This window comes from Strongylocentrotus purpuratus, unplaced genomic scaffold, assembly GCF_000002235.5.
Source record: "Strongylocentrotus purpuratus isolate Spur 01 unplaced genomic scaffold, Spur_5.0 spur5_scaffold_6, whole genome shotgun sequence".
Classification (NCBI taxonomy): domain Eukaryota; kingdom Metazoa; phylum Echinodermata; class Echinoidea; order Camarodonta; family Strongylocentrotidae; genus Strongylocentrotus; species Strongylocentrotus purpuratus.
The window spans coordinates 27,418,980-27,446,873 of record NW_022145612.1 but is presented as its reverse complement, the minus strand read 5'-3'; the positions used below and the strand labels follow the sequence as shown (position 1 = coordinate 27,446,873).

The 27,894-nt window shown below is 35.5% G+C and overlaps 1 protein-coding gene across 2 annotated transcripts; it reads left to right on the top strand.

Annotated features, from left to right (window-relative positions):
- The first annotated feature begins 3 nt into the window (after positions 1-3).
- Positions 4-27,894, top strand: cdk4 (cyclin-dependent kinase 4). Of its 2 annotated transcripts, none has more exons than XM_011681455.2 (8): positions 4-104; positions 6,011-6,404; positions 17,558-17,696; positions 18,489-18,656; positions 21,248-21,357; positions 23,761-23,811; positions 24,288-24,420; positions 25,937-27,589. In XM_011681455.2, the coding sequence occupies exons 2-8, from the start codon at positions 6,172-6,174 to the stop codon at positions 26,222-26,224; spliced, it is 1,122 nt and encodes a 373-aa protein (XP_011679757.2). In that variant the 5' UTR covers positions 4-104; positions 6,011-6,171; the 3' UTR covers positions 26,225-27,589.

Sequence of the window (27,894 nt, the reverse complement as noted above, 5' to 3'; positions counted from 1 at the left end):
TTTTTTTTCACGCAGCAGCCCACTGGCATGGTTCGTCAGTGTAGAACTTGGAAGCAGAGAAGTTGCAGGTGGGGAGTTAGTTCTGTTCCGATGAGGGGGCCGGGGTAAGTTAACTTTTCAATACTACCCTGGTTTGAAAGTTTGTCATTTTGGCAATGTGACCATGCTCTTCCTTATTTTACCTATCTGCATGATTATTTAGTTACGTAAAATGCAAATCTTGATTTTGGAAAGAAATATTGGAGAAAAACTGTGCACGTGTAACTGTGCGCTGAGATCAGCTGTGCTTGAACAGTTTGTCAACAAAGAATATCTCTATGCAAGTAAAGGCCTTCGTGTACATATGCTAGCTAAACTCTGTGCACGTGGTTTTATTGCCAAGCTAGTTGGTCTATTTTATAGTGTGGTAACGTTCGTGTGTAGGTCTAGAGTTACTCGATGGAATTTACTTATTGAACATTGCATTTCTTGCTCATTTGGCCTTTGGTCTGATTAGCATTTTGTAGCAATGTTTATACTATAATATCAAGCAAGTGTATTTGTAACGATTTTGGCAAGATCAGAACTAGACCAAAGTAGAATCGATCAAGACTAGACTAGTACTGGTATTTTTTTAATTTCTATGTTTAGAAACTCCGTCTAGATTTTAATGGTTCATGAAATGTCAGGAGGTGTAATATCCAACTATTTTCATTTAAGAAATTTTTAACATGGTCACATACTTTCTGTGGTTATGTTAATCAATTATTTATGGAGCATTCAATGTCTGGGAATCATTTTTGAAATGAGCTTTTGATTTACTTTGGAAATGTATGTTTTATGTCAGTTAATCTCTATTGTTTTAAATTTTGCAGGCAAATAAACACCTGCATATTTAATGGCAGCAAATCATTGTGATGTAGAATTCTTATGTGACATTGTTAAAATGATATGTTTTAAAACATTTTTCTTCTATTTGTTCAGTCACACTCCCCCTCCCCTCCCCCCCCCCCCCATTCCCTTCCCCCTCCCCCTCACCCTTCCCCTTCCCCTTAAATTGAGCTTTACTGTGTCTGTGCAGCGCAAAACGTGGTGGCAAATGTCAATTTTGAGTACCGGTAGACCAAGTTCTGGGATTGAAACTTCTGTATAAGTATGTTGTATAGTTCTTTAACAGAATAGACTTTGCACCTGCCTTTCTCGTAGATGTGTGTATCAAACTTCAAATAGAGGTGCCGTGTAAGAAAATGAAACTATTTTGTGGAGGTCATGGGTACTCAAAGTTCACAATCACAATGACATATTGTGATCTGCAACTGTGTTCAGAATCGTAATTATGGAACCTGTGGTGTAAGCCTATTTTCGTGCTGTTGAAATGTCGGGAGTAAACAAAAATTGTTCACTGTTTACAACCAACAAATATGACATCAACTTCAAGGTACATCCAACTTGTCTGTTGCATTCGGTGACTACCATTATATTGATGTTGCATTGGAGAGAGGAGAGAGAGAAAAATGTTAAAACTTTGTGTTGTCAGTAAAGTGCTGGACAATTAACTTTATTCCAACTATGAAGTATGATAACAAAATATATATTTAGAAAATATCCTATTGGCAAGCATGGTTAGGTAAATGTGAAACAGAATTAACAAGTTGACTATTAAATTCTCCTATTACCCTTTAGCTGGTTCCAGATTTTCAGTAGGCAAAGGATTAATACAATGAAGGAATATTAAGCCAGTAAATATAAGGAGGGGCGACCAAGCCATAACACAACAAATGCTAATAGATGAAACATGTTAAACAGGATGAACGCATTAACTATCAAGCTGTACAGTGTAAAGAAAAGAAGTACATGTAACTTTCATATTTTCACAGTTTGACTAGAATACAAGTTTTTTTTTGTGGCATACCCCCATATGACCCCTGTGAAAAGTGAAGGAGAAAGGTTGAGAGAGAGGATTTCATTCCTATTATGCGATGTACAGCGGTATCGGGAATCCTTTGTAAAGCAAAGAAAAGTGAGCATTGATTGTAAGGAAATACCTTTCACTTTGCTGCCATTGTTTTGTGAGGAATGTGGGAGACTCAAAGGGCCATTCAGGGTCACATACCAAGCACTATTTACAGGGCCAGGTCCTTTCTTTTTCAACTGTGGGAACCTGCAAGACCTCATTTAAAGCGAAAGGTTCGAGTAGTAGGCCCAAGTGCTGTGCGTATACAAAAAAAAAAGAGCTCTTTAGTCTTGCAGTCTTTCCCCTGTGAACAAAGCGAAAGGCAAGACTGGAAGAGCAGCGAAATCATGAGCAAACTTGCAGGGCATGACACCCCAGAGCGCAATTGCCCATATTTTGATTTTCACCTTCACAATTGATCTGATGAATAGATAATTCTAGAGCTTACAGAACCTCGCATCTCAACGATGAATCATTTGCGATATGATATGGAGAAGAAAACAATCGTAGAAATTCAAATCCTGGTGGATAGTTAAATACAGGACTGTTTGAAAGAATACTACCCCCCTGAGAGAACAGGAAACATCAGAGACATCAAAAGAAATAGTGCTTTGTTTGGAACCTGTGAATACATACAAGTTTTTTTTCCTACAGGTGGTAGACTTTACAATGACAGATCTGAATTCTAAAAGCATTCAAGTCAGGTTTAATGATCTGTTCAGTGCCTTTGTTACCATTCAATCGAGCGTGACATGATATTCAATTCATCTGCAGAAAGAATGTAACCATCGTGGCATTTCAAGTTCGATTGATCAACTTTTATTTGATGGCTGTTTTTCGGCTTGAATATTTTGATTTTGGATAATTTGTTTATATAAAATATCAAAGAATAATTATACATTTGTAGTCCTTTGTCATGTCAAATTGTCTTGATCAGAAGTTTGAGGTTATTATGCCAAAATAAGAATGATTAAAATTGCTTTTAATTTGGAGAAAATAATTTTTTAAATGCTGAGATAGCATCATGTGAAATTTAGGAATGTCTGTCATTCATTTTCTTGTAAAGTTTTAAAATGTCATTGGGTGAGGTGTATCAAAACAAACTTCATATTCTAAAGATCACAATTTTGTGGATTTTATTTGATTTACCCATTAACTGCTGGATAGACCAGTTTATTAAGATATATTCAAATTTATGCATATTTTTAATCAAAGGTTCTTGACAATCTGAAAGCTATTTAGAGACTTAGCAACAAGTAATGTATGCAGACTGGATTCCAAGTATTGTAGTTCATGCATTCATTGATAACAGGTTAATGGAATAACTCGTCAACTAGGTCCCCAGGTGGCTATCTCATCAACTCAGCTCTCAATTAACATAACAAAAAGAGGATCATGGGGGACCAATGGTCACCGATTACAGAGATGCCAACCCTCCCGATTTCATCGGGAGGCTCCCGATAATTCACCCCAACTCCCGACCTTACGATCACCATCCTTATCCTCCCGATTTATTAAAAAAAAAAAAAAAAAAAAAAAAAAAAAAAAAAAAATCATTTTTTTTTTTTTTTTTTTTTTTTTTAATTATGTTTTTTTTTTTGGCGCTTATCAGTATAAAATATCGTCTGCTAACTTTAGCATGTAGTAATTCCACTATGTTAAAAGACATATAAAAGACAAAGAGTAGCGAAAGATTGTTTCAGCATATGGATCGCTGTAACCAATGCGTGGATATTGACACAGAATCCAAATGGCGGAAAATCAGCAAAAGAAGACCAAGAAATGGTCTCAGAAGTATAAGACCGAATACAGTATCAAGTACCCCTGTATTCGGAAGTCTGAAAGGAATTCATCATGCATTTTGTACAATTTGTATGTTATTTTAAAAAAAAGTGGGAATTATTTAACTAAATACACATGTAAAATGCTGCAAAATAAGGCTCAGATTGCACCAGAGAGCATCTAGAACCCCAGAGCTTCCAGGGCCCTAAGGCGGGCCCTGGACCCCGGCCGCATGGGTTGGGCGCTACGCGCTCGAGATGTGCGCTACGCGCACATTATTTGGTGTCGGTTACAAATCCTCCCTATTTCTGTTTTCCAAAAGTTGGCATCTCTGCGATTAGGCATTGTTTGTTATATAGAGGGCGCAAGTAGCTACAAGTAGTGCAGTGGGACTTTAAAGCTTATCTGCCATAGCTTACAGGAGGGATTAGACCGCCCTACAAGGTCACTAAACAGGTGGTTATCTCATCAACTCAGCTCTCAGTTAACATAAGAAAAAGAGGATCATGGGGGACTAATGGTCACCGATTAGGCATTGTTTGTTATATAGAGGGCGCAAGTAGCTACAAGTAGTGCAGTGTGCCTTTAAGGCTGGTCAGCCACCTGTTTCCCATATGCAGTATGATAAGATGCCGCTTTGAATATAAACACTTGAATGGTTTTATAAATGGAACGTGAGAAATATGTGAATTTTGTGAATTTCAGAAACATCAACAATTCAATCAATTTCATTCAATACGTGATACTGTTTGTTTATCCACTCAGCGTGAAATTTATTTCATTTAGAAAGAGAAATGAACCCAAACATATAATGAACAATATTTAGACTGTTATTTGTTTATCTTCCACACGAAAGGGTTATGGTAAAGGAGCAGTATACGGATCACTGTCATTTTTACTTAAAATGTTTGAGGAAAATCGTAAAAGTAAGAAGAAAGATAGCATTAATTTAAAATTATTTTTGATGATGTGAAGATCCTTGTGGTGGCCTCACTATTTGTATATCTTTAATGTCCATCTATGCCCCCCCCCCCCAACAGGTGACATACAAATTCAGCTATCAAACAAAAAGGATAACAAGTTATGGCATTTAGGCCTATAGGTGCACTTGAAGAAGAAAAAATGAAATAAATTTATGAATTAAAATATTAACGAAAAGAGAAATGAATAAGTTAATTAATGAGAAAATAACTTTTTATTTATTTCAGAAACATTAAGAAATGGTATTTTTGAATATTTGGGAAAATTTCCCCTGTACCGGTACTTCCCTTGTTTCTCTTACATACATCTACATGCGAGTAACAATCTTTAGTTTGAAGTGGGCAACAAAATTACCAGCTAATGATCAGGGTGGGCTTCCCCTTTAAAATAAAGATTATTATGGCTCGCGTGTATCCAGAACTTGCCCTATACCTGACTGCAAAAACTACTTACACACACATTACGTAATACATTCTAAGAGGAGTGATATTAAAAATAGACATGCTGAAATGATACAGGTTTCAGTGGATTAAAATAAAAATATCTATATAAACATGGTTTAATTTCTGATCCAAATATAGTTTTCTCTCTTCTCCGAAGGTGTGTACTTTTCCATTTTGGAGGATGTAAAGAGGACGCAGGAATTCCAAGAAAAAACAACAAAACACCTTGCTTTTGATAATTGAGAATTGCAGTTTCATACATTTCACTTTATTTCTGTATTTGTATGTTGAATTAAATCGTTGTTATGCAATATCAAAATTACAGGATGTGGAAATATACATGTTCTGTTTTTTCATATGTACATGTATTTAATTTACAGAATAAAAGCAATAGTGCTTGTCATAATCTATTTCACTATTTTATGAGCAAAATTGAATTCTATTTCTCTTTTAAAGGCTCAAGGGAGAGGATGCTATTGACAAGATGTGGATAGGGTATTCTTTAAACTACAAATAGAATTTGCCTCAAGAAAATTCCCCCCTCCCAAAAGATCCTGGTAAACTTAGTTTAAAGTCACATGAGCATCGAGATCTTGGAAGTTAATTATCCAATTAAAATGCAGGAAGATGTACCAGCAAACTGGGTATTTTTAAAAAACTCAGCAGTGGAAACGCCATACTTAAAGATATGATTAATTGATAAATCACTCACTTATGTCTCATCTGATTTTCTGTTTGCATCAGCTCTCATTTTTATGAACCTTGTAGAAGTTTGGTACTGGTATATTTACAGGGAAACACGATTTATTATTTATCATCACCTGTTCCTGAAGAATATAAAGGTTATTTTACATTTTCATTTTCTTTGTAGACTTTCAAAGTACACGTGAACTCTGGTGAGACAAACCAGTGGACTTATCATCCAGATCATTGCCATGTCTGTGGAAGAAAGATGATGACTAGAAAGGCGATGATGATGATGATGTCAAGGTGATACTTGCCTAGAACCTTTGACACGAGGACCTGAAGAGGATGGCATCCTCTGTGCCTTCCCGGTCGACGCCCGAGCGTTACGTTCAGGCCGCGGAGATTGGAAGTGGAGCTTATGGCATTGTGTACAAGGCCAGGGACACGGAAACGGGCCACTTTGTGGCCTTGAAGAGCGTAAGGATACCTATTGGTGAGGAGGGCATGCCGGTATCCACCATTAGAGAGATATCCTTGCTCAGACATCTCTGCCAGCTAGACCATCCTAATATTGTCAAGTGAGTATCAGCCATTGTGGACATTAGTGGATCTTCAGATAGTTCTACAAATTAAACGCTTTGCATCCTTTGCAGGCCGTAGTCAAAAGTTAAACCTTCTGTGATCTCTTTTAGTTTAATTACCATGTACTGTACAAAATGATAGGTAAATCTTAGTTCTGCTTTAGTCTTTAAACAACTCCCTTGAAAGGTCACCAGAGAATAAGATCGAAGACCCCATCAACAGTATTCCCATGTGGAAGCATTTTTTGTGTCAACCAAAAAGTATAGTTTTGTGTGCAATATTTGATAACTCCGTTGGAAATCTGGCAAAACTAATTCTGAATTTGGTTGGAAGTGTGAAAACAACTATTTGTTAACTGTTTTGTGGATAGGGGAGTACAAATCTTCTTACTTTTTATGAGATCAGCCTAGGTAGAATTGTTATCAACTTTGTTTCATTTTTTAAAGATTATCAGATAGGCCAAAGATTCTTTGTTCTTTGTTTATAGAGAGGCCAAAGATGATTTAATAAAATTTCCTTTTTTTTATTTTGGATCTGTTTGTCATTGCCAATCCAATAAAGACTTTTCATATGATTGTTATTATTGGTACTCTTTGTGTTAATTAGCAAAAGTTGACCATAGCGCTCGGTTGCCTGTTCCATAAGATAATTATAAGAGCAGGTAAATTCTTTCTTTTCAGATCATATCTCAATAACATTCATATTTTCAGCAATTAGGAGTGATAGCAGCAAAATGACCAAATACTTGTAGTGTAAAGTCCTTCTATATTTTTGTAACCTGCACATTTTGAAAAAGTTGAAAACCCATTTTCCAGCAGCATATTACTTAATTCCTTTGGTTTTGGTAAGGCATGTTTATTAACTCTTTATATGCCACACTAGCAATTTCTCTGTGCCACATGGTATTTGTCATGAAATAGATGAAAGGCTAAAAGATTATTTAACTGTTCCCAGTGCAAGATTAATCTATTAATGTTAGAATGGTTGTCCTGGAGTTGATCAAGACTGAAAATGAGGATTTGCAAAGCCATGGTATTGCACAAAGCAAATCCTTCTGTCAGTCGATGCCTACTGTTTTGTGCAAACTGGCATGTGTGGCAAACCGCAAACGTACAACCACGTAGATAGGTGAGAAGGCAATCAAAGTGTTGGTGTAGGCTGGTGTAGATTTTTTTAAAGCCCATCTGTACTAGTTTGGCCAGGGGGATTATACCACCCTGCAAGGTTACTGACAGGTCGTTATCTCATCAAATTAGCTCTCAATAAACATAACAGAAAAGTGATCATGGAGGTCCAACAGTCACCAATTATGCATTGTTTGCTTTACAGAGGGAGCAAGTAGCTATAAGTGGGCTTTAAGTTAGAAATGTGTATCGTCTCTTAATTCTGCTTGTGGTTGTTGACCTAAAGAAAAGCTGGAGAGAGAAAGAGATGACCTTGCTGTTCGTTGATTAGCTGAGAGATACCAAGAGCTTTGTCAAATGAACTGACTAAACCATTGAAAAATATTGTCTCTTTTGTTCATGTGTATTACAGTGTACTTGATATTTTGAAAAGAAACATTTAGGAACTCTAAAATCAAGAGCCACATCAAAAGGTTTAAAGGTGTACAGTAAGTGAATAAAAATGGTAATAAATTCAACAACCATTGGATGTTTCTTTCTTTCCAGTAACTTACATGTGATTAATGTATGTACACTTTAATCCTTACACAATTCTAGCAGTGTTACCTTGACCTAAGTTCACGATTGTTGTTTGGCAACATTGTATTTGGTGTTAAAGCAAGAGAAAATGGCTACATTGATCATTATAGTGATATTATTTTTGATGTTTGGGTGTTGTTACGAATAGTTACAAGTTAGTTACGAGTTATATAGATTCTTTCAACATTTTGAACCTCAAATAAATTGGTCTTTTGAATTTTGACAATGATAACATAAATTTGTCATGATAGTTATCTTAAATTTGAAGAAATCCTTCCATCCTTTTTTCTTGATCTTGTTCTTGTTTCCTTCCAAGTTAAAATATTCACCCATTTTTTTGTTTTTATTTTTTCTGTCTTCCTTCAAAGCAATCTACTATCTACATGTATAGGTAGTCCCTTTGACCTAGATTTGAAGTATTTCTTAGGATTGTAGGTAAAGTTTTCTGGGTTACACAATGTAATTCTTTCAGAGGAATAAAATCTCTGAAAGTGGAAGGGGCTGGTGTGCTCCCTCCGCTAAGATCTCTTGATTCTCATCATCAATCCTATGATCGTTGTCAGGAGAAAGAAAATACTCTCCTGAAGATGATCAGAGCATACTGATCAAAATGTCAAAAGTTATCAGGGTTACACCATGTAACTCTTTCAAAGGAATAAAATCCCTGGAAGTGAAAGGGGCTAGTGTGCTCCGTCCGCTAAGATACTCTTGGTTCTTGTCATCAGAGCATACTGATCAAAATGTCAGGAACCAAAAGCTCTTAGTGGAGCCCACTTTTACAGGTCAATTCAATAATGGTTTACTATGCAATTTCAAAAATACTTGCATTGTAATTGTCATTTTACATGAAAAGCAGCAAGGCTGGATTGTTCATGTTTACATATATATTGGCATGATAAAGTGATAAATCACATTTTTAATATCGGGGCTCTCATTTCTTTGCAAGAAGTGTGGAGTACGGTAACCCTAAAAAACTTAACCTACAATATTTCTTAGAAGTCATTGATCAATGAAATATGTGGGTATACAATAAAATATGTATTATGTAAGTGGGACACAAGTGAAGGAGAAAGAAAGATAGGGGGGGGGGGGCTGTGGGAGAGAGAATGACTGTAAATGCTAGAGAGAAGGAGAGAGGGAAAGATAGAAAGGGATGGGTTGAAGGTGAAGTGGGAACTGAAAAGACATTATTATTTGATCATGGGCACATGACTTTTAAAATGAGTGAATTTTGTATTAAATTGATAATCACTGAAGCATTTCCAAATTAACAGGATTGGTTTAAGGGCAAGTCCACCCCGATGAAATTGATAGAGATGTATTAGAGATACAGATCAATGAAAGTTTAAGCAAAATCCGTTAAAATCAAAGTAAATTAGAAAATGTTAAAGTTTAATTGATCAACCACAAGTTGGCAACTCTGTGATGTGTCTTTTAAAGGTACTATGTCTCTTTTGCAGCCAACCTCAAATGCTGTAGAACTTTGCAGGAATTATGAATATGTCATGTATGTCCTATCTGTGAAATTTAAACGTTAGCAGTGTCCTCATATTCAAATTATGCAAGGAAACCCGTTTACTTGCTAGACTTCACTGTCAGACACTATTGAGTGACTGACTGGCTTTTTTCTTCTTTGGTAATAACATACATGAAAAGAGTTGTAAAGGGTACATGAGCATTTGTCTACATCAATAACCCACTTCTTGTGATGGCCAAGATTAAACTGATTGATTCTTTGCGCAGCATAAAACGTATGACCATTCGGTACAATTGTCTGAAAATCAAGACTATTACTTTTGGGCTCTATAGCCCTAAAGTCTATTTGACAACTAATAGTCGTTATTTTCCCACTTGAAGACATTTTCAAGCCCCACCTTTTTTAGGGAAGTTCTAAATTAGTATTATCTTTCAAATGCAGTTGGAATTTAACTTTTTTCATTTTTTTGGCCTGCAAATGGGACATAGTACCTTTAAGCTCTTCTCCCATTTTCTCTGTACTTAAAAAAATACGCTTTGATATCAAGAAAATGATACAACCCCCCCCCACCCCCCCCCCCCCCCCCCCCCCGATGTTATAATTATTGTTTCTCTACACAACTCCTGTGTGAAAAAAAGAAAGCAAATCCTTCATGAGCTACTAAGAAAATGAAAAGTACTGAAACTTTCTGTACAAAGAAAATGGGAGAGGACCTCAAAGCGTAGTACACAGGTTTGCCAATTTGTGTTTAATTAGTTGAGATGGTGACCTAAGGGATATAAATACAGCCACTTGTGTTGAACTGGATACTAGCTACTGTTCTGTTTATTTTTCCTTCATAGTTTATACCAAATTTCAGGGTAGACTTTAAAGTAGGGGAAAATAACCTACAATTGTATGATTTTTTAAAATCTATTTGTCAGACGTACATATATATTAATGCCTTAATGGTATGCCATTGCATTGCATTTAGTGGTTCTGTTAAATTTCAAACAGTAAAATACTGTAAAAAGCCCTTTTACATGTTGATAAAGTTATGTTCCTCTTGAATTATCTTCTCTCATGTGAAAGTCAGTGGGCTAGCCCCTTCACCCCCCTTCCCCTCCCCCACCCAGTTCCCTTTTCATTATGAGTTAACAGTACACACTTTCTTTATTTCACATCGTATGGAAACGATTCTCCCTAGTGCAATATAAAAGTATAGCTGAAAACAAGCAAACGTAAGTGGCGCTATATTTTTACTAGCTAATTTGCCAAGATTTTGCAGTCCCATGGATTTCTGGTCAAAACGGGCCACACAGTATTGGACTCATACTTCACTGTCAATAGCACTAAGAATGAGAAAATGTAGTTTTACCTAAATCTTTAATGATGTAAATTTAGAAAAAATGTAGACATGAGGTATCTTCAAATATGTGACCCTGTACACATTTTGAAAAATTCTTTTAAAATTAATGACATTAGCACACAATAATAAAAGAAGCCACTTGTGTTGCAGTGTGCCAAATGTTTTGAAGAGAATTTCTCAGAGCGCTGGTGTTTGCCATTAAGGCTGGTACATATATGCTTTAATACTGCTTGTGTATTTTTCAAAATTTTTAAATATCGCGCAAGATTAAGAATTGCAAATAATGGATTATTAGCATATATTGTAGTGTAGCAGAATACATGTTTTAGAATCACAGGAAGTAAGTGTGTCTGCAACATCGCTGAGGTATCAGAGGCGCAATCAATTATGGAAATGTATATATGCGGTAGTGAGAATTGTTGTCTTGTCATTCATGCAACAAAATGTGTGTGAAACATGTGCATAACTACTGTAGTACAATAGTACAATAATTGAGATCGTAATGGAGACTTGAAATTAAAATAAAGAGGGCAGATCAAGGCGTTTGGTCATTTCAGCTGGTTCCCTTGATAATCTTGGTGACCTAAGGGTTATAAATACAGTCACTTATGTTGAAATGGATACTGGCTACTGAATTACATGTACACATAGGTGGCTAAATGATGGCATGTAATGATATAAACTTTGTAATAGTAGAAGAAATCCAACCAGGGGGTAGTTGTGGAAAAGAAGGGTTTAGTGATATTTTCAAATTCATCAATGTTTCTTTCCTGGGGACCTAGTGACAAGGTATTCCATTAACCTGTTATGAATGAATTAACTACAATACGTGGAATCCAGTCTACATACTAAGTTGCTATGTCAGGCTTTCAGTTATTCAAGGACAACTTTTGTTTAAAGGTGAAAGAAAATCACAAATATGTCAACTAATGTATCACTAGAAACTGGTAAGCTAACTGATGGCTATCGGACAAGTTTTAGGTCAACTACATATCGGGTGATTTATAAAAATACAAATACAACCACCTCCATAGCAGCTGGGATATACGAGAGATTCGCCGGGAAAATAACGATGTTTTAATGACGTCACTAAATGGACCAATACTGCCCAAGCAGACGACATCCCATAAAGAATGAACATCATTGCAAAGCTATTATTTGTCAAATTATAATGAGTTTAGTGTATATAAATGTAATAGTATGTCAAACCATTTAAAAGGGGGTATGACCCGATTCTGATAACTGAAATCTTTTGCTTGCAAATACACAGGATAGGGGTTAATTAACAATCAAAGAAACCAGACTTTCAAATTAAAACCCCCCTGAATGATATTAAGGACGGCATTTGTTCCCTCTTGAAACGCCGAACATACCGCGGTGTGTGCAGCTGAATATACAATGGCGACTTATTTTGTTTACGAGCGACAGATTCCTTTATTTTTATATATCAAAATGGAGTTCATTGCTCGGCAGCTTCTCGAGAGGGATTCAAATTATACACATTCCCAGGACTGTCAATTGTCAGGCCTATCTCGATATTGTACATTTTATTTTTTCTGCTATTGTAAGGAACACTACATGTACAAGCTAATGAAAGTTTTATTGTCAATGGATTAAACAAGAAATAGGAAAGAATGATGAATTGTGTTTTAAATGGAAAGGACATTGAGTTTGAGGATGATGGGGGCAGGGGGCATTTGCCAAACACTTGCTATCAAAGAGTTATGTTGGTCTCTTTGCAGTGGGGTACAAAGTATATCATCATCATCATCATCATCGATTGCGAGGTCTGTTAAGATGTCAATAGTCATGGCCCTCCATTTCTATCTATTATCTGCTATTCTTCAAAAGCTGGTATTGCTGATTTCATGTTTGGTTGCCCATTGCTCAGGCTTTGCAAATATGTGAGGCGTTGGCTTCCCTTGCTTCTATAATTTCCAGCAATCTTCTCTGTTAATACATGTATATACATATTTTTTTATAGATTATCCTTTCTGTACATGTGACCAACAAATTGAATTTGCATCTTTGTTGTTCAGTTGATGAGTGAAGGTTTCACTCTTGCTTGTGTGGGCACCTCTTCAAGTACCAAAACAATAAACAACAAAAACAGAATCTGCTGTAGACTTCACTTTATTAAACATGCTTCAATTATTCCCTGATCCATGCCCCCCCCCCCCCCCACCCTAGTCCCGCTCTCTCTTGCTTTTGCGGCCTTCTTTCCCTTCTTCCATCCCTCCCCTTCTTCCATCTCTCTCTCTCTCACTTTCTCTCTCTCTCTCTCTCTCTCTCCCCTATCCTGTCCTCTATCTCTTCTATCCTCTATCTCTTCTATTTCATTTTTGAGCGGATCTGTTAGTGCTATTACTGACAGACAATTACGTTAGCAAACATTTTTTGAACCTCTGTTAACATTTCCTACTTTAAAATTACGTATATGTTTTTCTCTGAGAAAATGACAAAGACAGATCTAATCTTTGTCAGCTGTGGTTCACTTGAGACCCCCTGATGACAACAAACGATTGAGGATGGCCAATAAAATTTTATTGCAGGATGAAATAGGTTGTAAAATTTAAAAAACCCAAGGTTATTTTAATTTCCTTTGGAAGTCATTGTCAGATGACAGAGAACAATAATGAAAATTAATCCAAAGGGGAAGTACGAAGTACGGAGTTAAGGGAAATGACCATGAATCAGGACACAGAGGGGTATTTCAGGGCTATCATCTTGAAACATCCTTTTGCAGACATTGGATAGATTGAATATTTCAGCCAGCCTTTATCATGATCAGGCAATTGTCACTAGGGGCATTTACACTGTCATCCAAACACGCCAAAAAATGCCAAACCGGAGCCTGACCGCGATGTTTCAGTAATGTTACCAAGGCAACTACGCTTTACCGGCAAAAATGCCAAGCCCGAAACATTCCATATCGAAGTGTGATCTTTGGGCGTGTTTGGCAAGTATAAACGCTCGCAGTTGTAACATCGCGATGTTAGGTCATGTGACTTTAGGAGCGGGCTAGATGTCGTCCTTAAAGACGATAGAAAGATAGAACGATAAATACAAAGAATAACGTAAGAGAAGGCGATAGAAGGAAGAAACAAGAGAATAACATAAGAGAAGGTGATAGAAGAAAGAAACACAGAATAACATAAGGAAAGACAGAAAGAGAAAGTGATAGAATGATGAACAACAAAGAATAACATAGGAGAAAGTGATAGAAGAAAGACATAAAGAATAACATATGGAAAGACTGAAAGAAAAATGATAAAGAATAGATAATGGAAAGATAGAAGAGAAGATGAAAGATGGAAAAACAAGGAATAACATAAGGGATGGTAGGAAAAAGATGATAGAAAGAAATAAACAAAAAGTTCACTGGACTGCAGCAGCCACAGCATAAAACAGCTGATCGAAGGAGGTTTTTGCATCGGAGTGCCGCGCATGCGCATTACCACCTGAAACACGCCAAAACACCTCTGAGTTTTTCAATCTGTGATGTTTCAGCACAAGTGTAAACAGGTGCGCGAAACATCGTGATTTTCAGAAATATGGTATTTGACAGTATAAATGCGCCTACTCTTGATTTTTAACAAGAAGGATAATGAGTTTATTAGAGAGCTTGTGATTTACAGTATAGCCCAAGAATTTCTTTTTTAGAGGTTCAGAAAGACAGCTTTGCGCATGAATTTTAATATTTATGTCAGGGATAGGAGTGATAATGCTAAAAATGTAATGTAAGAGAATATTTCATTTATTTCAATTTAATAAAGATATTAAAAGACATTACATTTACATAAGTAAAGCATTTACACATCACAATGGATTTCGGGGGATTGCTGACTCGTATATAATGGTAAAGTAGCATTAGGGGATTAGGGCAACAAAAATATTTCCATTCCATGTGAAACTTGCAAGATCACAAAAGTAATTTCTCTCATTCCATTTCATTTTATTGGCAAGACCAAAAAGATGTCTCAGATAAGGAGGAATGATTTATCAAGGGAAATTATTGCAAGTTTTTTTAATCATAATTATTTTTTGAGGGTTTGTTTTGGCAGTGTTGGGTTAATTAGAGAAAGTAAAACGACCCTCATATTTCAGTCAACCTTCCTGTTCTATATTTTTCATAGCAATAAAGTTTTATGAAACACTCATCACAGAGCCTAGCCATAAAATTTAATAATTTCTTTGAATTATGTTGCAATTTTTTTTTTGTCCTAGAGTTTGCAGATAACCTATTGGCAAGGTATTGTGTGGGTGTTTATCAGCTACATCCACATGCAGATCCTGTAAACTTCCTTGAAATATTATCATTATTTGCTTGAAGTGGTGTCTCTATGGGAATTTTCTTTTATACAGTCCTACTTACACCACCTACGATCTTTTATGAATGAACAAAAACAAAACAAGATAGCCTGCATGTATAAAACTCACTTCAAAAACCGAGTCGAGCATACTTGAAGAATAACATGGATGCATTTAATAAAGGATTGCATAAAAGTCTTGAAACGTCATGTTAATTATTAATAATGTATGAAAAAATAGGAACAATGGAGAAACTTACCAGTAAATATAGTTGCCTATTGAGATTGTAGTAGCTAGCAGTAGTGATCATTGCAAGCTTTGAGTACCTATAAAGCTCTCTTTAGTTTGGATGGCAGATACTATGAAAGGCCAAACAGGCCAATATTTGTACAACACCCCTTCCACAACAAAACAGCACAACTGGCATTTTAGTGTTTCTGAAATATAGGAAGAAACATGCATTTCAATTTGCTATTAAATGTTTTTATTCAGTGTTGACTATCAAAATAGGTAATTATAGTATGTTTTAAACCCTAATTTTTAGTTTAACATGCGGAACTTGGATGTTCTGAGTATTAAAGTCACCCACACTAAATAACTAATTTTGCAAGAAATGTCAGTTATGCTGTTGTGTCAATGAAGGGCAGTATAGTCATATAGTTTCCTGCGTTCTGATTGATTAAAAGTATATTCAATGGCTGTATATATAGTCGTATAGTTGTACAGAATTGTGGCACTCCTAATAATTGCATAGTTTTATATTCGTACAGTTTCATGCATTCTGATTGGTTAAAACTATACACCCATTCTATAGCTGTATAGTTGTACGAATATTGGCCTGTTTGGCCCGTCATACATACTGGTTCCGCATATCCAAGTTAAAAATAGCAATATGGATTATTTGCTCAAAGACCAAAATAGAAAGCACTTGAGGTGATTCCCCTTGCATTGAAACTGATCCTCATCTATAATTAATCAGTGTCCTGAATCAAACCAGGAAACTCTTTCAAGGAGCTGATTAATCATAAATGCAGGTGTAACATGATTGCTTTGTTATTGGTTGTCAAAGTGAGCACTGCATGTGTGTATGTTTTGAATTGAAGACTTCTCGGTTTCATGGGCATCAGTATGCCATTTCACGCTTCCACATACACCTCATAGGGAACTCATTTGAAGTCTATCTTGAATGATATACTGTTCTGTCTCCTCATTAATATTCCATTATTAGGTACTTTTAGATTTGCACAACGAGAACGTGGACTGCTATGTGTGACATCCTTTTAAGGCTGTGTGACGTTCATTTAAGGCACTGGCAGTGCCTGGCAGTGCCTTAAAAGGATGTCACACGTAGCAGTCCACGTTATTGTCATGCAAATCTAAAAGTCCCTTATGTCAATTAATTAAAGCAAAAGTACTTTACAAAAGTTATTTTAAATATTTTTTCAAAAGTAGATTATTTGAATTGAAAAAGTAAAATGTTTATGCAGGCAATGAGCCCATATCAATTATTAATAAGGTAAAGGAACAAGTACAAGTAATAGATGATAGCCTTGTAAGAGAGCTTTTTGTAGTTCACTCTTAGTCTTATATGTATTTGAATGCATCTTTTAAATGTCCAGGCCCATGTAATTTACCCACTTTTTAAAGGAAACCTCACCCCAAAGAATAAGTGTATGTTTTTCTGAAAAATGTTGCCCTTTGATGTAAAAAATTCCTTACGAAAATGTAGAGATTTATAAATAAAGATATTCTTGGCAAGATGTAATGCCTTTAAGTGAAATTTGGCAACCGCGCCACACTATATTTCCCTCTGAGGGGGGGGGGGGGGAGGGGGTTGTGAGAAATGTTGCCCTTTGATGTAAAATATTCTTTACGAAAATGTAGAGATTTACAAATAAAGATATTCTTGGCAAGATGTAATGCTTTTAAGTGAAATTTGGCAACCGCGCCACGCTCTATTTCGCTCTGAGAGGGGGGGAGGGGTTGTGAGAAATTTGAAAATCGCGTTGGCCGATATTACACTTAATGGGGGGTAGTGACCACTATAACTTTCGTTTGTTTTATTTGCCCCCCAAAATTTGAAAAATCGCACCCTTCCCCCCTCCCCCCCCCCCTTGAGCACCAGGGGAGGGGGCCCGTCTTCTTTTTTAAAACAATTATAAGGTAAAATTGATGTGTTTTTACCTGTTTCTTTTCCCAGGGGAGGAGGCCCAGGCTCCCCCCCCCCTGGATCCGGTAATGCACCTTTCTCATAATGGTTATGACTTCTCTGTATGTTCTATTAATATATATCTTTAATATATCTTGCAGACTTCTTGATGTTTGTGATGTGATGGATGTTGGTAGATCAGAGATGATGTTGACTTTGGTCTTTGAGCTTGTGGACCAGGACCTGGCCCAGTACCTTGAGAAGTGTCCTCCTCCAGGATTAAGTTCTTGTACTATCAAGGTTAGTTTCAAATGCTGTGACAGAGCTGCCAACCACTACGATTTAATCATATTTTGTACGATTTTTAGAAGTAAATACGATAGTATGATTTTCCTTGATAAACTACTATTTTCACACACACCCAACAAATTTTTTATTGGTATTTTGTTTTTGTGTGTGCCATTTTAAATGGCAAAATGCCCATTCTGTCCTGTGAAGGATCATACAAGCATCTCACATCTGCAATTTGGGAATGTTCATTGGTTCATCTATGAACACCAGTCATGACAAAATCATGCATATATTCAACCAATGATCCATAAACAAATTTCTTCCTGTATGTAGGAACTGTAAGAGGCATTGATCTGTGTGTTTTTGGGGGGATACAATTTTTGTCAGTAAAATACAACTTTTGGGATTAAAGAATACAGCTTTTGCTGTGATGGTATATGAGAGATGAGCCTTGTTCTGTTTTTTCAGTAATAGTGAATCAGGACTTTACATTGCAGATCTATGTAAAAATGAAAACAAAACTAAAAAACAACATAACATGCCTCTACTGGTGGCAGTTGGAAACTCAAAAAGAGCTACATAATTTTCTAACAGTAGATCTACATGTACATGTATGTCAAAAGTGAAATTTGCTATTTCTGCTTACCCCAGAAATTTTACTTGTACATGTATTTCAAAAACATAGTTTATTCTTTGAAACCTATCAGTACTGCTATTTGATTTGCAATTTGCTGTCTTTAACATTTTCATTATTTATCATCCCATATTTAAGAATGGTACCATTTCTTCTGTTCTCTCTAGTTTTTGATGCATCAGCTTCTAAGTGGTGTAGAATACCTTCACTCTCATCGTGTCACTCATAGAGATCTGAAACCACAGAACATTCTCGTCGCTAGTGATAAGAAATTGAAGCTGACAGACTTTGGTTTGTCTCGTGTCTACAGCTTCCAGATGGCTCTAACTCCGGTGGTAAGAAACATTAAAGTGACTCGGTATCATTGTTGAAGGTTAATGAAAAAACCGTGTAATTTGTTTGTGAAATGTTACTTATTATATTCCTTCTACCGTACTAAATCTCTAACATGCAAAAAATCCTGAAAAAATTCTCAAGCCACAAAGATATTTATGGTTTTCTTTGAAGGCATCACTGTGCAATACCCTCTAACAATAGATGCTCCCAAGCAATTTTTGAATTTTCCCAACCGTTTTTCCATGAAAATAAGACATAAAACTGGTTTTTTTAAATGTCTTAAATGTCTGGAATTGTATTTAGAGCCAATTCATTGCTTTTTGATGATTTACATTCACCTCAAATTTAACTAAATTATAAAAATAAAGTTGGGAGAATTCAGGAATCGATCAGATCAGTTTTTCCCAATTTGTATCATTGTTTAGATTATCTTTAATTGTACATCTAGCATTGAATTCACTACCTTAGCACCGTTTTCTCTCATATTAACAATGTTACCAAGTCCCTTTAAAACATTTCCAGTCTTTATCTTTGAATATCTTTTAGTTGGTTTACTCTATAACTTTGTACAATGTCATCAAAGTTTGTTATTCTTTTAGTTGGTTTACTCTATAACTTTGTACAATGTCATCAAAGTTTGATGAAAGGCTTGTATTATAACAAAGAATTAAAACCTAGATTACGATACTGGTAATTCAATTTTGTGACAATAAGTGTTTGGTTCCATGCAGTGTGATTAGGGAATTTAGTGACATGTTCATTAACCTTCTATTCTAATCATAGGATGATGTAATCGTCAGTCTTGTAGCAGGCTTTCAGACATGGTTGTTTGGATAAATATTTGTTTATTTGATTAGACAATCTTGACTTTGCGCATGGAAACATGTAGGTCATGATATCTTTTTCTGAAGTTTTAGAAACTTGGCCCAATGCTTTGTAGCAATATTTAGAAGTAAAGTATTAGTGTAACTACCGGGTAATTTTTTTAAACCTTTTCATTTTTGTCTCGCCTGCGTAGCAAAAAGCGAGACATAGGCGCCGCTTTTCCGGTGACGGCGGCGACGGCGACGGCGGCGTCAACATCAAAAACTTAACCTAAGGTTAAGTTTTTGAAATTTTGATATAATTTTAAAAGTATAAGTTCTTAGTCAATGAAACTTTGACTATAGGGTAATCAAGTATCTCCAATCATGTGAGTAGAATTTCAGATCACAAAGTCAAGGTCAAAGGTCATTTCAGGTCAACAGACTTGGACTATGTTGTAGCATCATCATCGAAAACTTAACCTAAGGTTAAGTTTTTGAATTTTTGATATAATTTTGAAAGTATAAGTTCTTAGTCAATGAAACTTGGACTATAGGGTTATCAAGTCGCCCCAATCATGTGAGTAGAATTTCAGGTCACTAAGTTAAGGTCAAAGGTCATTTAAGGTCAACAAACTTAGACTTTGTTGTGGCATCAACATCAAAATTTTCAAAATGCTTCTTCTTCGTTATTTTTCAACCAATTTTGATTCTGATTGTTTCATATGATAGAGCTAGGAAAGGGATTTATAATTTCTACACAGAATCGTGAAATTCATTATCTATGCTAATTTATGCAAATTTATTCGAAATCACAAAAAAGTCTTCTTCTCCTTCATTTCTCGATCGATTTTGATTTGGTTTGCTTTATATCGTACAGCTAACTTTGGTACACTAAACTTCTACACAGAATTTTGAAATTGTTCTCCATTAATTAATTATGGTAATTTATGCAAATTTATTCCAAAAATAACTAAAATTGCTTCTTTTCCCTCATTTCTTGACTGATTTTGATTTGGTTTGCCTTATCTGGTAGAGCTAAATTTGGCACACTAAACTTCTACACAGATTTGTGAGATTTTGCTCCATTGATTATTTATGGTACTTTATGCAAATGAAATGGAATTACTCCCCTTCCAGGGCATCAAATTTTTTAATTTTTTGACCAGTTCAAAAGTGTACTACATAAAATTCACGATATTTGTTGTTGCGAGATGCGGATGAGCGCTACGTCATTGATGTTCTGGTTTATCATATTGAATTGCGTTATGCAGGCGAGAGCGCCGAGAGCGTTTCCCTTGTTTACTAATAAATGTTGTACTATTGTGGGAAAATGCACAACTCCATACCGGTAATATTGATTTGCATTTTAGCTTTGTTTTTTTCTTATTTTTAAAAATATATTTAACTTTGCACAACATTAGTTTCAATGTTGATTTGATCACAGCGCCATGATGGGGACTGCCTATAATTTCCTTCACAACCTTTTGAATCTTGAGAGAAGTGTAATGCTGTCCCTTGGATAGGACATTAAATGGAGGCCCTGTGTAGAGGAGAGTCACCACCTTTGCACTTTAAGAACCCACTGATTTGTATCAGAGTAGGAGGAAACCCTGGTGTAGTGGACCACCTACACACTCCCAATCAGTTACACCGGGAGGAGAGACCCGAGGGTTACAGTGATTCAGTTCTCTTTTCGCCTCCAAGGCACAGGTGACGCCAAATACTAAATAATGTAAGATTATGCAGGCTCTAATTCTTACTGTCCGATTGTTAACTCCATCCAGGTGGTGACCATGTGGTACAGGGCACCCGAAGTCCTCCTCCAGGCTAGCTATGCCACACCAGTCGACATGTGGAGTGTTGGATGCATATTTGCAGAGCTTTATAGGAGAAGGTTGGTATATTATATCAAGAGACTGTTCACCATCTAAACAAATGTTCTGTCCTTGATTGTTCCTTCATAGATGACTAATTTGCTTAAAAATACCTACACGTCATATTAATTTTTTTTTTTAAATTTATTTATTTTTTATTTATGTGATACATGTACACATATGTGTCTTTTCCACATACTTTGTTTCTCTTTTCCTCAAGCGAGGTTTTTATTTCCATAATTTCAATACATATTTACATTAATTACTCAATGATTGAATGAAAAAACCATTGGCTAAAAATTAAAGTATATTCAACAATTCTTCCAGCTTAGAATTATTTCTTTGTTAACACATTCATACCTGAAAAACAATCTTAGCAACGACTTGAATTTAAAAAAAAAACGAAGCATGCAGGTGAAGAACAGAACCATTGACAAACTTTTTGACATAACATTTATAAAATATTAAAATAATACTTAGGAGATTATATTTCTTGTTTCCCCATGTAATACCTACAACCAATATCTTTTGGTATATTTGTAGTTCTACTTTAAGTGAAATATCAAATTACATGTCATTTTCCAAAAAAATAATCACATCTTTGCAATACAACATAAAGTGAATCGTTGAATCAACTTTTCCACAAGTGTTGCATGAATTATTATTCACAACTTTCCATTTATATAAACTTTTTTTTGGAGGCAATAATCCTGTAAATCATCTTGAAATTAAATTGTTTGACTCTATTATTACAAACTTTCTTTAATTTGAATGAAAATACATCCTTCGAAACAAAGTCATTATCTAAATCTAGAAAAGAATTACAAAGATAAATGACAATTGGTTCTCTTGACTTCCATATTAACAGAAGCATTTGCTTTATCCCCTGTTTCCATGCAAATATCCCCTGTTTCCATTTCCACATATATTTTTAGATTCTTTAGTTTGCTTCTGCAGAATCTGCTAAAATATTTTGTTGTACTACTGGCATTAACATCCATTCAGAGATATCATCCTTCTATAGATACTAGGGTACTAGGGTGTCATTTTTTTCAAAACCTATTGGTGATTTTGTGTCATGCATAGCAATCAATGCACGTGAATGTGATCGAAGCGACCTGAAATGTACTTACCACAAACTTGCAGGCATTAGTCATCGTTTAATGTCATTTTGAGAAAGAGGGAACATTTTCTTTGCCCTGCAAGCACAGTAGCGAGAAGTCGCAGGTTCTCATCCTTCATGACAATATAGATGATTAAATGTGATCCACAAATTGTTGAATTTGACCACAAGTTACTAAATGAATCCATAGCATCCTGTTGCGTATATCTTAATGGTCAATTTAGTTCACAAACAAACTGCATGATCATCGCTGTTCCATTCAAAGAATCTGACCCCTCCATTGGTTGATCCTTTCAGCCAATCATGAAGCAAGTAGACAAAGTCATGCATGGAAGATACTAATATGGCAATGTTTCACCTTACGGATCGAGATATTAATATGACAATGCTGCATGCACTAGAATTATATAAGAAGTGACGGGCTGGGTAACCTCATATGCTCTCTCTGCTAAGAATAGACGTATATATATATAATTGACATGTATTCAGTTTCAAGAGTGATTGAAACCTTAATTGCATCAAAGTCACGTCATGTATTTCACACAAAATGGAAACTTTGTTTTAAGGGAAATGATCCACTTATTAATCAGAGGGTTTGTTTATCACTATATGTCTCTTTGGTCAGGGTAGCAACCATAAGCTAGAGAAAGATCAAGTGCTTACGTTTATGTAAAGGCCTCTGAAGCATGTGGTTTAAAGGTATAGACCAGTTATGGTCATGCAATTGCATTGTGAAAGAAACATTGTGGAATCGATCAGAAAAGGTTGATCATCTAGCATCTAGCATCTGCAAGATTCTGGAATCGTCAAAATGATAAGAAATGTGGCCCATTCTTCGTAAAGTTACAAGCACTATACACAGAAAGATGTATATGGGACTACCCTATATCTCTCACAGACCATGAGAGAAACAAATTTACCAAATATATGAATTAGTAGGCGGTTTCCCGGCAAATTTTTTATCATCATGTATTAGTCAAAACATTCTTTCACATGATTGGTAATGAGAGCTTCCATTTCATTTTTTGAAATTGGGGCGTTTCAAATACTGGTCTTTACCTTTAAGAGAGCAATGGAACTAGATTCTATGGAACAGTGTCTTTTCTTCTGTTCAAAAACAGACAATTTTTTAATTGATGAAATCAATAATAAAATGTATCATCTGAAATCATTTTTCCAGCTAATTTCTGTTGTTTTAATTCCATTATTCTTAATGTTTTGAGACAAAGATATTTCTCTCACTTTTTGTCTTCCCTTTCGCCTCATTAAACCAATCACCTTTCTTTTCCTTTCTCTGCAGGCCTCTATTCAGGGGACAGTCGGATAAGGACCAACTTCATAAAATATTTGAGTGAGTGAATCTAATTGTCCAACTGTTATACACTTTTCTGCTTCAATATAGTTCATTTAATGACCATGGTGAAGACATGTGACATTACATTTTAGTAAGATCACATCAACAAAACCCCTGTTGTGTACATTTTTCAATGATTCCAATACAAATCTTTTACCAACCAATCATAATGAAAGTCTCCACAAAAACAAAGAACATAATTAGAGGCTTGGATCATAGATTAATTAGACTACTTCAAGATTAAAGTATTTTGCTTTAAAATTTGCCCCTGTTCATGCAAATGCTGCCCCCGAATGCTCATGGTCAACTATTTTGTTTTGTAATCTATTATTCTTTGTAGTCTATTTAAAAGGTGATTCGGAGGGAGAAGATCCCAAAATGATTTGTATGTTTATGTTCATGCAGATTAAAGTGACAGTGGCACAGAATCTTTGCAAAAAGGCAACAGAAAATGAAATTTCCTTTTCTTTCAGGGTTATTGGGCTTCCACCCGAGGACCAGTGGCCAGATGTTGCTCTTCCGTGGAGTTCCTTCCGTCAGACTGGACAGAGATCCTTCCTAGACCTGGTCCAGGAGATATGCAATCAAGGACTGGATCTACTAGAGGTAAGCTAGAGAAGGAACTCACAAATCAGTCTGAAAGATGCAATGTCCTCATCCACACACAAACATATTACTATCATTAAACTTCTATGCTAGTGTGAAGAAATTAGATTCTAAGGGGGAAAATAGGAAATTTATATTATCAATATAAAGAAGACAATTAGTAGATAGTGAGGACATGACGTCATAGACTCATGAGTGAATTTCCAATTTGTCTTGTGATTTTCATTGTTCCATAGTTTTACAGACTTTTTCAAAATTCATAACTTTCTTATTAGATATCCGATTTTGCTCAAACTTTTTTTTATTGGTTATTTGTCTGATTTTTCTTCTTCTATTGAAAGTAAGTTATTTTTGGAGTGGACTTGGCCTTTATTGAGCAGAGAGCTCTTTGAAACAGTTGTGGAGGGTGTATTTAAACTGATATTCAAATGTGATCCCATAGAATTATCTCCAGAATTTCTGCAGGATCTCTTTTGGAACATTCTAAATTAATTAAGTTTCTATAGAGAAGTTTTTAGCTCCAGAAATTACTGAGATATCACATCAAATATATTTTTTTCTGGTTTTTCATAATGAAGGTCTAAAGCGTAAAACTTCTCCTTAGCATGAAAAGTTAGGAAATATATTCCTCTATCATATGATACCAAACTTATCTCAAATATCCAATAGGATCTTATTTTTTTTGCAAGTTGGAAAAATACTTGCACGTTATAAACGCATTCCATTTTTTTTTGCTGTTTCAGCATAAAAACAGCTGACACTTTTTAGCTGACCTTCAGACACCCTAGCCATGGGAACTACCTCATCTTTGACCTTTTTCCAAAAAGTTTGTGGTGTAAATTATTTCCACACATTTCAAGGAATTCTCAGTAGATATACTGGTAATACAGAAGTTCCCTCCATTTTATTCTATTGTCAAACAAGAACTTTGTTGAGATAAACTTATCATTAAATGACTAGGCGTGCAGCAACGATCCATAGGATAATGTAATGTCATTTCCCCTGTGGGTTAAAGGACTCAAGGTGGCGCTATTGAAATTTAGACTTGGTGGAAGATGGAGTCAGTCTTATGGTAGAAATTAAAACAGGATCTCATTTTGGATAATATAACTTTTTGAAAGTATCGGTTATTGCCAGGTCTGGTAGTTCATGCAGAAAACCTCATGTGTGTATTAATTTGAAATGCAGCTGATTTTAGAGATATTTGGAAACTGTTGGGCCTCTGTTCCATTCAGGGTACCCTGAAATATACCTGCTTTTGTTCTCAGAACACGGCTTATAATATGTTCTTCCCTAGGGCCCTTTACCTTTTACCTTAAAAGAATTGTATGCATGTTTATAAGATCTATTGTTTAAAAATTTAAATTTGCAATTAGAAAATTGAACCAGTTATTTGATAATCTCTTTCTTTTTCAACCTCTAGAATAAACAGTTTTCATTGTTGATAAGATAAAGATAAGAACTATTTCCTTTTAATCAAGTTTTTGCCCTCTTTCTTTTGTTTTTGCTATTGTAGCGAATGCTGTGTTTCAATCCAGACCATCGGATGACGGCGGAGCAAGGCCTGTTACATGGCTTCTTTGGTGATGAGGAGGAGGATGATGAGGAAGACGACGACACCGAAGTGGAGGATGACGACGATGAAGAAGATGAAGATGATGAGGGAGTGGATGTCAGTCAGGAGCATAGTCAATCCGCATCGACTTCAAGCATGAGCCAAGCTACAGATGATTCTGGTTCACATTCACAGTTTTTTAGCGATTCCTCACAGTCTCAAGACGTCACACCAACCAATAAACGATGATGCGTATCCCATGGATACAGATGACATTCTGTTGATGTACATAAATACCAAGAGGCCACTTAAATGCTGGAATTGTGGCACTTCATCCAACCAGTGCCCTGGTCGTTTCAAACAAAGCATTTCAGAAGTTGCAGGCTGATTTTCCAGAAACATTGCATTTTGATCCACATGAAACCATTTTGCACTATTGCACAATTTTAATGTGATGAAATTTGTGTGGGTTGTTTTTCATCTTTATGTTTAATAAACTGTAAACTGTAATCTAGGATATGCAGTGGTGTTTGCCATGTGGTGATAAGCAGCTGATATATTTTCCACTGCATTCCTAGACATTTTCAGCTCATGACAAGTACTGTTTCAGATGCATTTCCTTTTTTTTGCAGAGCTGATTTTATTTTTGTTGTAGATGAAGATCTTGCAAGATAAATGCTTGTTTTAGACTTTGCTTCCACGTTAATCACCCAATGAAATGTTTTCATTGATCATCGCTTAAATATAACGCAAGATATACATGTAGGAGGCAAGAAATACATGTGTGTAGAAAATGAAACTAGTTGATAGATAACAAGACGGTAGACAAACTTCTCACTGCTTCACACATTGGTCAGTGATGTTAATATTGAGGTGAACAAACCACTAAGGCAGGAAGGTGCCAATTGCGGTGAGGGGTTTTCATGGACCAGTAGATCTGAGATTATATTATCAACAAAAAAAAGAAGAAAAGAGTATGAATTTACAAATAGTACCCAAAAAATAGAAAAAAAAAAAAAAAAAAGTGAAAGGCGTAAATATTCTAAAAAAGAATGAAACGCCGATAATACCAAACAACAACAACTAACATTGTGTAAGCTCTCAAGGTTCTTGAACCACGAGGGCGCCAAACACACAATCCTCGCGATACATGCCAGAAAGCTGAAAATACAAGGACCTTGAATATATATATAAGTTCACCATGGTCAGCACGCATCCCTTCAATTTGAAGAAGAAGATTGTATGCTAGGAAAAAGCACAGGTACAATGACTGCTCCTGAATGAGTTTCTTAACTCTGCACATCATTTGATCTGCTGAAGAAATTTGTAAAGTATGATGCTGAATTTGAAGAGAAATGAGTAACACTCTGTGGGTTTAAGGTGGCTTCTTTTTTATGGCTTCCAGATTCAAGAGCACTATGTCTTAAAATTTGTAGGTCAGTAGAAATTTAAATTTTTCTTTTGATATGAATTAGATGCTAATATGAATTGAATTTTATAAAAACCATGTACTGTAATTAAAGTTTTGTCTTATTAAGGTTGAATGCTCACTGTAAAGAATACTTACGCACAATAACTGTCTGTAATTGACAAGAAAGTACTTTAATTTTCTTATTTTCTATTTGGCTGTTACCATGGAACACATTTCAATATGTCTCTATTCCAAATAAGAATTTCATTATGAAGTTGTTCATAAGTGGATGGTTTTTTAAGCTAGAATATTGATTTCAAATGTATTTCTGCAAACTGTTTCTGATCATTATATTCTAACAATGAAAGTATGAGAGGGATCAGTAGAGTGTAATCCTGCTGTATTTAAGTAATCTAGTAGAGAATATAGGTTCTAAAACAGATCCTTCATGACATTGAACATTTAGTAAGATGAATAGCAGGTTCCAATTTTATATTTGCGATTTGTA